This window comes from Notothenia rossii (assembly GCF_949606895.1).
Source record: "Notothenia rossii genome assembly, chromosome: 9".
NCBI classification, from domain to species: domain Eukaryota; kingdom Metazoa; phylum Chordata; class Actinopteri; order Perciformes; family Nototheniidae; genus Notothenia; species Notothenia rossii.
In genome coordinates, this window is record NC_136907.1 from 3,949,572 (window position 1) to 3,963,152 (window position 13,581).

Here is a 13,581-nt window from a genome sequence, read left to right on the forward strand (position 1 = left end):
TGACCACAATGCATCTCGTGCAGTCTGATTACTGTGCATTCAAACAGCTGGAGGGGGGGGGCAGTGTCGCTCACCTTTCATTGCCGTACAGTAACACAGCCGTTTGACACGAGACAGCCCCCTAGGTGTCTCACTTTCTCAGTGTGTGTGTGTTTGTATATGGGTGTGTGTGTGTATGTGTGTGTATGTGTGTGTGTCTGCAGCGCGAGCCGGCTGCTCGTCTGGCTCTGTGACGTCAGCGCCGTGTTGATTTGCTAAGGCGAGAGAAGAAAGGAGTTAGTGCGTGTTGAGAGAGCGGGTTTATGCGAACTGCCTTACTATGCTGTAGCCCCGCTCCCCCTGCACTATCCCGGATCAAAAAACGTGCAACTTAGGTGAGTACTAACCCGGGTTAACAGCTGCGGTTTCCCCGGTGACAAGTGCCAGGTCCGCGTCTCTGCACGCGCACACCTCTGTCTTCTCTGTGTACTTTAATTCACCATGTGCGTATTTTGATGCGTTTGAGGGGATTTTTGTTACGTTTGTCCCCGTGCAACCTCACGCTGAAGTTGAAACGCGACTTTGGCACTGAGAGTTTATCCGCGCGCCGGAGCGGCTGGAAACAAGTGTTTTTCCTGATTGCGCTGCAAGGTGTTGAAGTTTGCATTAACGTGTATTGTAGAGATGTTAAGGTTGACGTAACCCCCCCCTCCCTCCCCAACCTCTCGCTCTGTGTGTCGGTGTGGTTTAGTATGCTGGAGATCGCAGCGCGAGGACGTGAGGTCTGGCTCTTTCCCCAGCAGACAGACAACATATGACGCTCCATGTCACTCTACCGGACACATTTACACGCGTTTTCATGCGAAATTGTGCCTTTTTTAGACAGCGACACTGTTGCCTCGTCCTTGTGTCTCCACACGCACCAGTGTGGCTCATTTAGCCTTGATGACATCATGATGAGGACTCTGGTCTTTTAGCAGAAAACAAGCCCAAATACTCCCTCCGTACTGTACGGTGTGCATTGATTGACAGGCTTTGATTGGTTACTGGTAATCGATGTGCAGTAGCCGCGCGCTGTGAGGTGGGAAACTGGTAACAGATGCAATGGCCAATTGATTTGTTATCGAGACTGTCTGATCCCTCTCTTCCCCCTTTCACTCTCTTTATCCTTCCTCCGGATAATTCCTCCTTCTCATAAATGTTAAACACATTTCATTCCGCCTCAAACAAAGTCCACCTGTGCGGGAGATTCTGGCAGCTGTCTGTCTACTTTTTTTTTTTTTTTTTTTTGGAATAGCTCTCTGATTGTCTCCCTGTAGCATTTGGCGTTCTGCACATCGCTGTGTGTCTGGAATATTGAACGCTGTTTATTCGTGTTGTGGCTGGGTCGCCAAGGCGCGCGAGGCAGACAGCTCGTGATCGGATTGATTATGCTGCTTTCTGTGTGCTTATTGTCAGCGGGCTACATTGTCCTCCAGCGGGAGAAACCTCTTCTGCTTAATGCACTTAATGTACTGTGCGATGTTTTGCATAATGCATAACGCGCTGTATAATTTGTCTCGGCAATATTAACGCTGTCTAGACGCGCCGTGCTTTTTTATTAATAGAGAGCTGGTGAAGTCCCCCCCCCCCCAAAAAAACAGGAACTTTACATTGTGCAGCCACAGCTTGTTGGAGCGCAACAAGTATTGATCATTTACGGGGCCATAAATCGCAGCTATTGGCATAGGCCTACCTGTAATAAAGATAATGTCTGGTTTTAGGCATGACCTCTGTGTACTCTGTGGTTTCACCATTACCTTATTTGATCGATTTTTATCAACTGTCCCCAAAAAAGCCACTCAGTATTTTAAATCCCCATCATTTTGCACATTTTGCATCATTTACAACCGCTTCTATTTAGGCTTCTGTCCTCTGGGAGTGATATTATTAGTTTAAGGAAAAGTCTCGATATGTCCTCCTCTTTTCAGTTTGAGTGTGTATTGTTCTCAAACGGGGCGGAAGGAAAAAGAGAAGTGCTCACAAACTTCTCTATTTGTTGGGTAAAGCAACAAAAAAAACTGCTTGGATGAAATTGAAATGAAAATAAGACTTAATTTCCAAATAGAAAATGTGTCACATGTTGATTACAAAATTGGACATCAATGAAGCTCATCCACAATGTGGGTCAATGGAGGCACTTAGCCATTCATTCATTCACCCATTCATTTAGAGTATATGAAGACTGCTTATTTAAATTGCAGCAATGAAGAGAACATTGTCTCAGTGTAGGTCATAATGACGGCTGAATGAACAGGAGACAGTCCTTCATTTAAAACTCACATTTTAACTGCGTTGGTCAGAGTGTGTTGCAGATATCAAGTGAAGCAACATGTTGCTATCTAAAAGGAGTTAACACACACACACACACACGTTTATTTGGATATTTAGCAAATGAGAGCAGGGTGTTTGTTGCTGCAGCTTTGTGTTCTGCTGCCATCCATTTCTGGCCGCTGCTCTCTGCTCTGTGATGAGAATACTGAGTAAGATGCTATTTAATTTCAGAAAGGCTGCTGACGGCCTTTGTGAACCAAGCAGCAGCAGTGGAGAAAAAACACGGTTGACACTTGTTTAACTGTGTGTACATCCCCATCAGATAACCAAATGAAGACCTCTTTTGGAACATAACATATGTCGGGGTGATTGGTATGCAGGGGGAGCCTGTTGGACGGATTGCAAATTGTCTCTCTTCAGAAATCTACAGTCAATACTCTCCGCTGATTTTGAGAACAATGCGACTGCAGAGTGTGTTTACCATCCCTGCAGGATGTTTGCAATTTGAAACTCCACTGACCTCACACATACCATTTAAGTCACAAACAATGGTGGACTTTCAATACATGCATTGGCAAATTCACAACATGCTTTAGGTGCAAAATGCAATTAAAGAATCAGCCTTGTACACTTTATTTATCCACGTTGGTGAAACACAGGAGGATAATAAGAGTGAGGCAGATGATTGTTTGGGGACTTGGATTGAATTTGGATTGAATTTCCTATATACATTTTTTGGGAAAAAGATTGGTTTGCAATTGCTGGATTTGAAACATAAAATTGCTTCAGCAGAACTGACTTTTCTTTCCGCTCTCCTTCCAGGTTTCATCTTGTTTACAAAGATAGCTAAAATCACGGCAGAGCGGGGAAGGCGAGCCTCATGAGTTGGCCTCGTGGCTTGCATCGACACAATGGATTTATCTAAAATGGGTATGATCCAGCTCCAGAACCCCAACCATCCCACCGGCCTCCTGCTGAAGGCCAACCAGATGCGCCTGGCGGGGACTTTGTGCGACGTGGTCATCATGGTGGACAACCAGGAGTTCCACGCTCACCGAACTGTCCTCGCCTGCACCAGCAAAATGTTCGAGATCCTCTTCCACCGCAGCAGCCAGCACTACACCCTGGACTTTCTCTCACCAAAGACTTTCCAGCAGATTCTGGAGTACGCTTACACTGCCACGCTGCAGGCCAAGGTGGAGGACCTGGACGACCTTCTCTACGCCGCGGAGATCCTGGAGATTGAGTACCTGGAAGAGCAATGCCTCAAGATCCTGGAGACCATTCAGTCCTCGGATGAGAACGACGTGGAGGTCGGAGGCAGCGCGGAGGAAGAAGACGACCGCAAAGGCCACAACGGAGCCAAAAACTCCAAAAAGCATTCCATGGAGGGGTCTTATCTGACCGGAGCCCAGCAGATGGCCATCATGACGGGAATGGTGGATCAAAGCCCGTCTGTTTCCACTTCTTTCGGCATGTCCAACCTGAGTCCCACTAAAGCTGCCGTGGACAGTCTGATGAGCATCGGACAGTCTCTGCTCCAGCAGGGCTTCGGCGGGGAACATCTGCTCCACCACGCCAACTCCAACCAGCTGATGACCGAGATCAAGACCGAGATGATGCAAGTGGACATGGGAGGCAACGGCCACGACAGCCCGCCCAACATGGAGTCCAGCGCCTCTAGCAACGGAGAGCGAATGGGCGAGGACAGGAACCGAGACGGACCGGGAACCCCGACCAGGAGCAGCGTGATCACCAGCGCCCGCGAGCTGCACTACGTCCGCGACGACCAGCAAGTTGACATGAGCCAAATGGGGCTGGAAGCAATGGCGGGGATGACGGAGAAACATCTCGCCTCGCTCTATTCCCTTCCCGTCAATCACAAATCGGACGGCCTCATGTCCATGCCGGCGGCCATGGCAGCGTCCATGGCCTCTCAACTGCCAATGTCCCCGGCCCTGGCCATGTCGATGGACTTCAGCGCCTACGGGGCTCTCCTGCCGCAGAGCTTCATCCAGAGAGAGTTCTTCAGCAAGCTGGGAGAACTGGCGGTCGGCATGAAACCGGACGGCAGGAACCAGCACGAGCGATGCAACGTGTGCGGCATAGAACTTCCAGATAACGAGGCTGTGGAGCAACACAAGTAAGACGAGTTTGATTGTTTTTTTGTTGACTTGCTGCTGCTGGCTTATTATTTCATTATTAACTTGATTGCTATGAAAGGGACTGAAAGCACTTCCACAGGTGTATATCACTTGTTTTTCATTAGGAATCAAAAAGTACATATTTTTGGTTCCTGCTCAGTGGAGAAAACAGGAATTTAGTTGTTGAATCTTCTGCCTTTCTCAGTGGTTATGACGAGTAAATCACATTTGTATTGGTGTTAACAAGTTTGCATCGTGTCCAGCAGAAAAGCCAGTCTTTTGGCCTCACTATTCCACCTTTTTAATTAATAATGCTCATTACCATGATTGCTATGGGTAAAAAGGGACTCCATTTGAAAACTTCCACCGGTGTAAGCCACTTGTTTTTCATTAGGAATTAAAACAAATCTATATTTTAAGGCTCAGTTTGAGTCAAATAGAGTCAGTTTGTTTCAGTTCTTGTTCTGCGTTTCTTAAGCTAATGTCCCTAGTAAGTGACTCTGACTGATTTGCAGCACAGGTAGGACACCTTTCTTTATTTTTGAGTTGCTGCTGCTTGCTTATTATTTCGACCTTGGTGCGGCTGTTTGTTCTTTCTCTAATGAATCACATTTTTAATGGCGTTTGCAAGATTACCTCTGCAGTTTGTCGAGTAGAGAGTGAACGTCTTAAATCGTTTGGCCTCACAAATTCAGACACCTTTTTTAATAATACTTATTTACGTGATTGCTTTGGGTGAAAGGAACTCAATTATAAGGTTTCCCTCATGGGAAGACACCTGCTGTTTACTTAGGAATGGAAAAGTACAGCTTTTAAAGACATGGTTAGTGGAGAAAAGATGGAATTGGTTGGTTTTCTTTTTTGCCTTTCACCAATTTTGCACGTCAGTGATTATGACGAGTAAATCAAATGTTTATTGGTGTTTGAAATGTAAGTCTTTTGGCCTTAACATTTCCTAACACCTTTTTAATCATCATTAAAATATTAACATGATTGCTTTAGGTGAAAGGGACTCCATTTGAACACTTGTCAATCATTAGGAATTAAAAAGTACATCTTTTTGGTGCATGCTGAGTTTAGAAAACAGTCATTTAGTTGGTACATTTTCTGCCTATCTCAGTGATTATGACTAGTAAATCAAATTTGTATTGTATTAACAACTTTTCATCGTGTCCACCAGAAAGGAAAGTCTTTTGTCCTCAGAACACCTTTTGAATTGATTGCTCGTTAACATGATTGCTTCGGGTGAAAGGGACTCAAAGTCACTTGTTTTCCATTGGGAATTAAAACGTGTATATATATTTTTAAGGTTCAGTTCGTGTCAAATCGAGTACGTTTGTTCTTTCTTTTTCTGCGTTTCTTAAGCTGATGCTCCTAGTCAGTGACTATGACAAGTATAAAATCACCCGACCACACGCATGCAAGGTATAACTAAGTGTCCTCTGTTGATGGACACACGCCTTATTTCTGTGTGGCTCAGACTCGGAGCTGCCTCCAAACCAAAAAGCCGGCTCAGGTGACTGTTGTCGTAACATTGTCAAAGCCCATTAGTCACGCCTTACAAGAGGTGGGCGGCAGCTATCACACACACTCACCAAAGTGGTTCCCCCTCATACTGGGACCGAATCCCCTCCCCTTTTCCCATAACTCACGCAAAGAGGGGGCCCTTTATTAGCTCGATCATTAGAGCAGACGGTCAGCCCAGGAGATGAGAGCTGAACCCCGGCTCTGAGACTCCGAGGTGGTTCCAGGACAGAAGAGGCGCAGTAAATCAGTACAGATCAATGCATCTGAATACTCACCTGCAGATATTCTTAAGAATTGCATTTGTTAACAAGCACCTTGAGGAATTCACTTGCGTCACTTCTTTGTGGATATTGCACAGTCAGTGTGTCTGTGAGCGCAGGCCTTTTTACTCACTGGAAGGCCACCTTTTCACCCTGTAATGTTTGCTTGAATCAATAGGAATGCACAGTGTTTAAAGTTCACTTGAGGATTTGAATCACCATGCTCTCACACTCGAGCCAGCATCTTGGTATGCGCCTTGTCCTTTGAATCTGTCTCAGTGTTGTCTGTATAATGAATATTACAGAATAGCTTTTGCACTCTGAGGAGATGTGACCTTACAGCGATTATTGTGCAGTGTTTCTGTTCGTACTGAATTCCATACAAGCGGGGGAATCAGAGACTTTGTAGTTTTGGTACAAATCTGTGTGGCCTTCATGATGAGTGCTTATTATTCTGGGGATAAAAGAGGAATTTGTTCATGGTTTGATACTATGTGCCTTTTTAAAAAGAAACCGACAACTATAGAAGCATATGTAGTGCTTTTTTATCACTTCGTCCTAAACGGCAACTTTAACATGCACTAAAGCTTCCTCTGTAACGTAGTCTCCCTGTGTTTTTAAAGGACCGGCTTACAATAGTTTGTCTTGAGAAAAAGTCTGGCGTGTGAAATGGTTGCCTGTGTTTCAAGAGGAATTTCATCAATTCGCTCAAGCTGGGAAATCTTGTATCAAAGGAGATTTCCAAACCGTTTCATGCATTGATCTTCCCGCTTCTCCCCTAGCATGCTAATGGGTTAATTTAGGCTGGTTGATACACCGACACGACACTGTTTAATATCGTACGCGCTGTCCTGACAGCCTCCTGAAGTGTAGAAATCAAACATTGCATCATTCGCTGTCTGCACATGAAAGGTCCGCTGTGAGAAGCTCGATCATTCAGACGATCCTCGTGTCCTCACAGATTCCAATGTGGGTCATTTGATAGCACATCAACTAGTCTTTTGCTTGTGTTTCTATACCGGTCACCTGGTTATTTTTGATGTTTTCACCAGTCGTGGTAACTCGGACTAATTACACATCACTCCCCCAACAGCCACTGAGTCAGGGTCACCGCCGCCTCGGCAACACACGCATAAAAAAAGTGGGCAGAGTTCACTTGGTGCAGGCAGGTCAAGTCAAACATCAGTGTAATTGTTTCCAGATGTGGCATGGGGTCATTGGTGTGAGGTGTCTATGTTAAAATGAACGTACCAGAAAGTACCCACTTCCTGTCTGAATTGAAGTCTCTGCTGCCTTTCATTCCTCCGTGCCCTGGATCGTATCATAAAGAAACACCCAGACTGAATGCATTGTGCAAAGGCTCCACAAGTGGTGTGTGTGGGATGGGGTGCAGACATATATTCAGGGGGGTAGGACTGGGTATCGTGACCTTAACACTCAGTCTTGTCAGATGAATACTTTTTAGCTTTCTCTTTCATCAAAATGGTCCAAAAATATCCACATTTTTGTTTATTTACGTAAAGTTAGTGTGTGCTTGCTTGGAGAAAGTGACCTTTTTAAAGCTATCGATGAGATATCTTCTTTTCTGGCATCAGTTGTGAAACCCAGGTATTGTATTGGCTGTAGTATTTGCACGGTAGCTTAATGCAAGGCCATGCTTTACAGCTACGATGAATACTTACTAATTATAAGGAAACTAGGCAATGTGGCATGTGAGGGATGGAAGAAGAAGGAGAAATATACACGCAGAAGATGTGCTATCTTGAATGAGTATCATAACTTCAGCACTTTTACAGATACAAAATATTCAGTCCTTGAACGTCTCGTTTGTCTGCTTGTATTTATATTAAAAAAAGGTATAAAAGACGTGTTTTTCAGGTATAATTAAAGAAACAAAGGTACCGTTATTATTTGTCTTGTAGCTTTTTGAAAGGCCATGTATTATAGCTACCATAACGATAGTGATTTCTAAGGTATCTTAGCAATGTGAGTGAACAGTATCTTGAAGTAGGACTGAGTATCTTAACCTTCACACTTTCCGTACGGATAAAAAGCCTTCAGTCCTTGAACGTCTTTTCAAAATGCAATTTTTTCTTTTTTCTTTGATCATATATATCAAACATGTGTATTCGTCAGTAAATTCATGGCTGCTTGTGTTAATATTGTAGAACTTTGGCTTCTGTTTGGTATCAAAGACGTGTTTTTCTGGTATTAGTGATGCACCTTTTGGACCTAGTATTTATTGCAGCTTAATGATAGGCCATGCATCACAGCTAGCATACATGTGGACTGCTTCTAAGGAATCTAAGCAATCCCGTCTGACCACAACAACTTTCCCCCCCCCATCTTTCCTCCAGCAGTCCAACCTCCTCCTCCCCCCCCCTTGACAAGCCGGGGATTTATTCCTGAAAGGAAGGCAGGGTGACTGCTGTTACTGCTGCAGGGAGACAGGATTACAGCAATATTTTAGTAACCCTTGCTCTGAGAAAATAATCAACCTCAGGAAAGGGCCTGAGTGATTATTGGGGAAATAAATGCACGATGCACGGGGCTAATTCTGCCGTGGCGAGGGGGGAAAGGAAAAGAAAAAAGGCTCCGCTGCTTGGTATTCCAAACACAACATCCAATTCACGGGAACTAGCCTTGGGTTTATCTCTTTCACTTAATCGTCCATTCTCATGCAAATGACTGACCCTCGCTGTAATGTACATCACATAAGTGAAAAAAGAGAATATTTTAAATGAGAGCTTTTCCAGCATATAGCCGTTAAACATTAGTGATAACCATCAAAGCTGTCTTTTTCGTAATGCAGCCTGAAGGGAGAGGAGGGGGAACATGATGCCAATAAATTCCTGCCTCTAATCTTCGCTATTTTTAGTAGTGATGGATCTATTGGGGTACAAGGTGGGAGTGATGGAAATAATCAGCCTTGCATTAACCTCGGCACACGCACTCTGTTTTTTTTTTACACACAGCAGCAGCCAGCGCTCGCTCTTCCATTTCCTCTCCTTTTGTGGTAGAGGGGTTTCGGAGGGTCTAATACCTCGGGGCCCAGGTGTTTAAACAGTGGGCCCAAGGCTCTTATCTGTGCATATCAGAGAGGGACAGATAACCCCTGGCACTCCTCCTCAGTAAACCAAGAGCAGATTCATCCAGATAGCGGGGCCATAGTGGTGGTTGCAGGTGATAACCATGTACGCACACACACACACACACACACACACACACACACACACACACACACACACACACACACACACACACACACACACACACACACACACACACACACACACACACACACACACACACACACACACACACACACACACACACACACACACACACACACACACACACACACACACACACACACACACACACACACACACACACACACACACACACACACAGGAAGGTATACAAACTGTTTCCCTAACACACACTGCCCACTATCAACCATTAACCAATGCCTTCTAACTGGACATTAGCAAACGGGTAGATGCTGCTACATTTTCCTTTCAAATAAAACCAACGTGTCTCTTTGAAAGGCAAACCATTTGTGTTCCCGTTAACTGTGCAACGTTTGTCTTGGACAGCATAGCAAAATCTGTGTTACACCCTTTTCATAGAACGTCTTTGTTTTTTTGTGACAATTAGAATTAAAAAAAAAAACTTATCCCGACATAAAAACATTTTGAAACCGTTCAATTTCTCCCGAGTGAAACAGGAAGTATTTGTCTCCACTCAGGAGATACTGAAGCGTAATGCATAGTGTCTGGTTTGCGTGATTGGCACGTGTCTTTCGCAATCAGCAGTGCTGGTTTCCTCTTCCTCAGTTCCACCTACCGTCTTTTTAACCCAAACGTGGGTTATTTTAGGAACTGTAGGAAAGACTGAACCATCGTCAGGCTGAAAAAGGACATTTTGTTGCTGCTACTCTGAACAGTTGTGAAACACTCACCAGATGCAACACAAGCAACTCTTCTGATCAACCTTTGGCAACTTAATATTTCTCTATTTACATTTATTAAGAGGCTGTCATATGTGACTCCTGTTTAGAGCAAGGAAAGGATTAGAGATCTTTCATGGGTCTGTTTGGTCCTGTATCGATTTGATTTTGTCAGAGATTTCGAAAAGATTAAAAGGTTTTTATTGTCAAATGCTCATTGGCTACAGTTGTCGGCAATGAGCTACAATATACCTAAGACAAATCAGAAATAAGGAAGTGAAATGGTGCAAGTCAAATGCAGGAATAGGAATACATGTGCTGCATGTTGACCCAGAATTAGGATGGGATCCAAAAACAAAGAGTGGTTGTTCCCTCTGCTCCATTCGAGATCTTGTTTCTTTGAAGTATTTTGGAAAAGGAAAGATAATTGTGTGTGCTTTGCTTCATTGTCTCAGTATATCACCTCTCAGTTTTCCAAGCTTCTGATCCTGTAAAACTGTGCAAGCTTCTCTTTTCCCCACTTCCTTGAAAAGAAGCCCGTCAACAAAGCATCCATTACAAGGCAGTGGATTACCCTCTATTTGAAATCACTCAGTGAGCTAAGTCTCCGCGGCTCGCACTCAGAGGTACAGTACATGTTGGTGTAATAATCCAATAGCACAAAAAGCCTCAGAAACACCTCTCCAGGAGAGAAGAAACTCAACCCCAGACGTCAGCAGAGGGCTTATTCCAGTCTGGCTGCCACATCCTCTCTCTTTTCATCCTCTCACAGGTGCTTTTTGCCCTTATTGGAGTTGCGGTGTTTGTTTATGCCCCTGAGGAAGGGGTGCTTTGACCGGCCCGCGCTAACGCCGGCGCTGAGGCAGCTGCTGGCCGAGGCCCAATTATAGACAGGCTTTAAAAGGCTCTGGTTGAACCGTAAAGATTTACACCGCCATCGCTCTGATCTCAGATCTGGGCTCTGTCCTCACTGTCAGGATAGGGAGATGTATCGATTAAAGACTTAACACGGGGGGCTACATCATGGGGAATGGACTACACACACACACACACACACACACACACACACACACACACACACACACACACGCCTTCAGTGCAGGTGGCGAGTCATCTTCCTAAATCTGGTAAAGCTGAACTATATTCAACAGAATTTGAGCGAAATAATTTGAGAGGCTTTTTCAATCAACTAGCGTGTTAGGATATTGGCCATTAGCACCTTATTAGCACTTTACATACACACACACACACACACACACACACACACACACACACGCACACACGCACACACACTTCTAGAACAGATTGAGCTTTTCTTTCCTTGTGCAGTATCGTCAGGAGACAAGTCATCTCCTTAAATCTGGTGAATATGTTTATTCAGAACCACTTTATCAGCTGTATTTAAATTTGAATCCAATGTTGCCTCACAGCCAATTCCATTGAAGGGGTTTCTATAGCCAGTGTAGTATTGCCAAGTTGTAAAGTAAATAATCAATGTGGATGTTTCACAATGTATTCGCCCAATGTTTCCTGATGGACAGTATCTTGATTTGGTAAAAAGCAAGTCAGTAGATGATATTTAAATTGTATTCAAACACTGTACCGTATGCAATATTGACAAGTTCTCTAGATAGAACACAATTAATCAATCGGCATGTTTTCAAATATATTAATCTGCTGTTAAAACACCTCCCCTCGTTATCCCATATAAACAAACAGAGACTTCACAGTAATATCTTCAGATGGCAAGTCAATATGGCTGCTTCTTCAAGAGGAAATGGATGTTTTTATTCAGTGTTTACTATGAGGTGAAGCACTTTGAATTGTCTCGGCGTCTGAAAATGTGCTATATAAATAAACATACCTTACATTACCTTTTTATTGTTTATTTTCTGGGGAAAACGGAAGGGCACAACCAGGGAAAGGAGGAAGAGGAAGAGGAGGAGGGGGGGAGGCAGTGTTGTATAGACAGTGGCGATGGCAGTGGAGGGTGGTGATCTAATCAGCCACAGATTAGATCACCACCCCCCTCAGATAAGGGTGGAGGGAGTCAAAGTTAACAGCTGCCTCTCAGACTGTTCTGTGCTGATGCGCTGTGGCAGGGCCGCGATGAAACAAACACACTGAGGCCCCTCTCTTTGTCCCTGTGGGGGCCTTGGTCTGCAGGGAGGGATAAGGATAACATACTGTACTGGAAGTTGGCCTTGTGTGTGTGTCCATGTTGGTTTTGTAATGGGGGAAATGGTAGTAGGGGGGGGCTCATGGGGAGTACTAATTACAGCCAGTTATCAGGTGACATGCAAATGTGTTATCGGCCTTTTAACTTCCTGATGTGTATCTCTGCTCCCAGAAGTGTTGGCAGGGGACAGATGGAGCAACTGTTTCAAGGATTCAAGGCTTTTATTGCACATTAGCTACCGTGTCGACATGACAATGACAATCTTAGGTCACAGGCTCCCCCAACAGTGCAAGTAAATACAATAATATAGTAGAAATAGTGCAGAATATTCTATATACAAGTCAATGGAATATTGATATAAGTTGCAAACAGTTGAATGTTATCAATGTTCTTTAAAAAGTTCAGCTGTTTCTCTGTAAAGGCATTAAAGGGGCCTTATTCTGCGCTTTTTCTAGGTTTGTATCGTGATGTCTCCATGCTTTAATGTTCAAAAAGCTCTTTTCTCATACTGCCTCTTTTCACCCCTCAGAGCCCAGTCTGCTCTGATTGGTTAGCTGGCCGGCTCTGTTGTGATTGGTCAACCTGCTTGGAGATGTCCCGCCCCCTTAGCCTTATCACGTACAATGTGTTGGAGCGCTAGCCAATAGGAGTGATACATAGGGATGTCACCGTGTTCTGGAACTTTGGGATTTTAGCCTCTGCAGACCATTTACATGCACAAAAAAAAAAATCACACTAAAGGGAAGGGAAACCCCAAAAAGCAGAATAGGGCCTCTTTACAATTGGTTATTTAAAAGCATTTTTTTTTATTTAGATAAGGGTCTAAATATGATACAACATTTCAAATATCCAAATGTCAATAAACGGATATTCTTAAATAAAACCACATCTTTATTCATTTTTTCCAAAGATAATACGAATGTTTCAATCACCTTTTTAGATATTGGAAATCACATCCCAATTACAATATCTGTCAAAATAATCGCATTAAGTTATTTTATCCAATACTAACACCAACAATGTTATATCTTTAAATCCTGCAGCCCCGACCTTATCTTCTCTGCTCTGACTGTATTAAGGTGCATGCATCATTGTCAGCTTTCCCAATAAAAAAAGAAAGAGAAAGTCAATAGATTTGGGATGATCTGACCTTGAAGCTGAGTGGGTTTTAGTTCTAGTTCACGGAGCCCTTCCCTCTGTTCTCCTGGACCCGAACGCTCTGGGTTC

The 13,581-nt window shown here is 44.0% G+C and overlaps 1 protein-coding gene across 3 annotated transcripts in view; it reads left to right on the plus strand.

Annotated features, from left to right (window-relative positions):
- Positions 1–229: 229 nt before the first annotated feature.
- The window catches only part of zbtb16a (zinc finger and BTB domain containing 16a), a 186,891-nt gene continuing 173,539 nt past the window's right edge, over positions 230–13,581 (plus strand). For 2 of the 3 annotated variants that reach the window (XM_079649283.1, XM_079649284.1), the window contains exons 1-2: positions 235–374; positions 3,115–4,435. In XM_079649283.1, coding sequence (XP_079505409.1) covers positions 3,204–4,435 — 1,232 coding nt within the window. In that variant the 5' untranslated portion in view covers positions 235–374; positions 3,115–3,203. Of the gene's footprint in view, positions 375–3,114; positions 4,436–13,581 lie in introns of all 3 variants that reach the window. The other variant, XM_079649285.1, reaches the window with a different exon arrangement.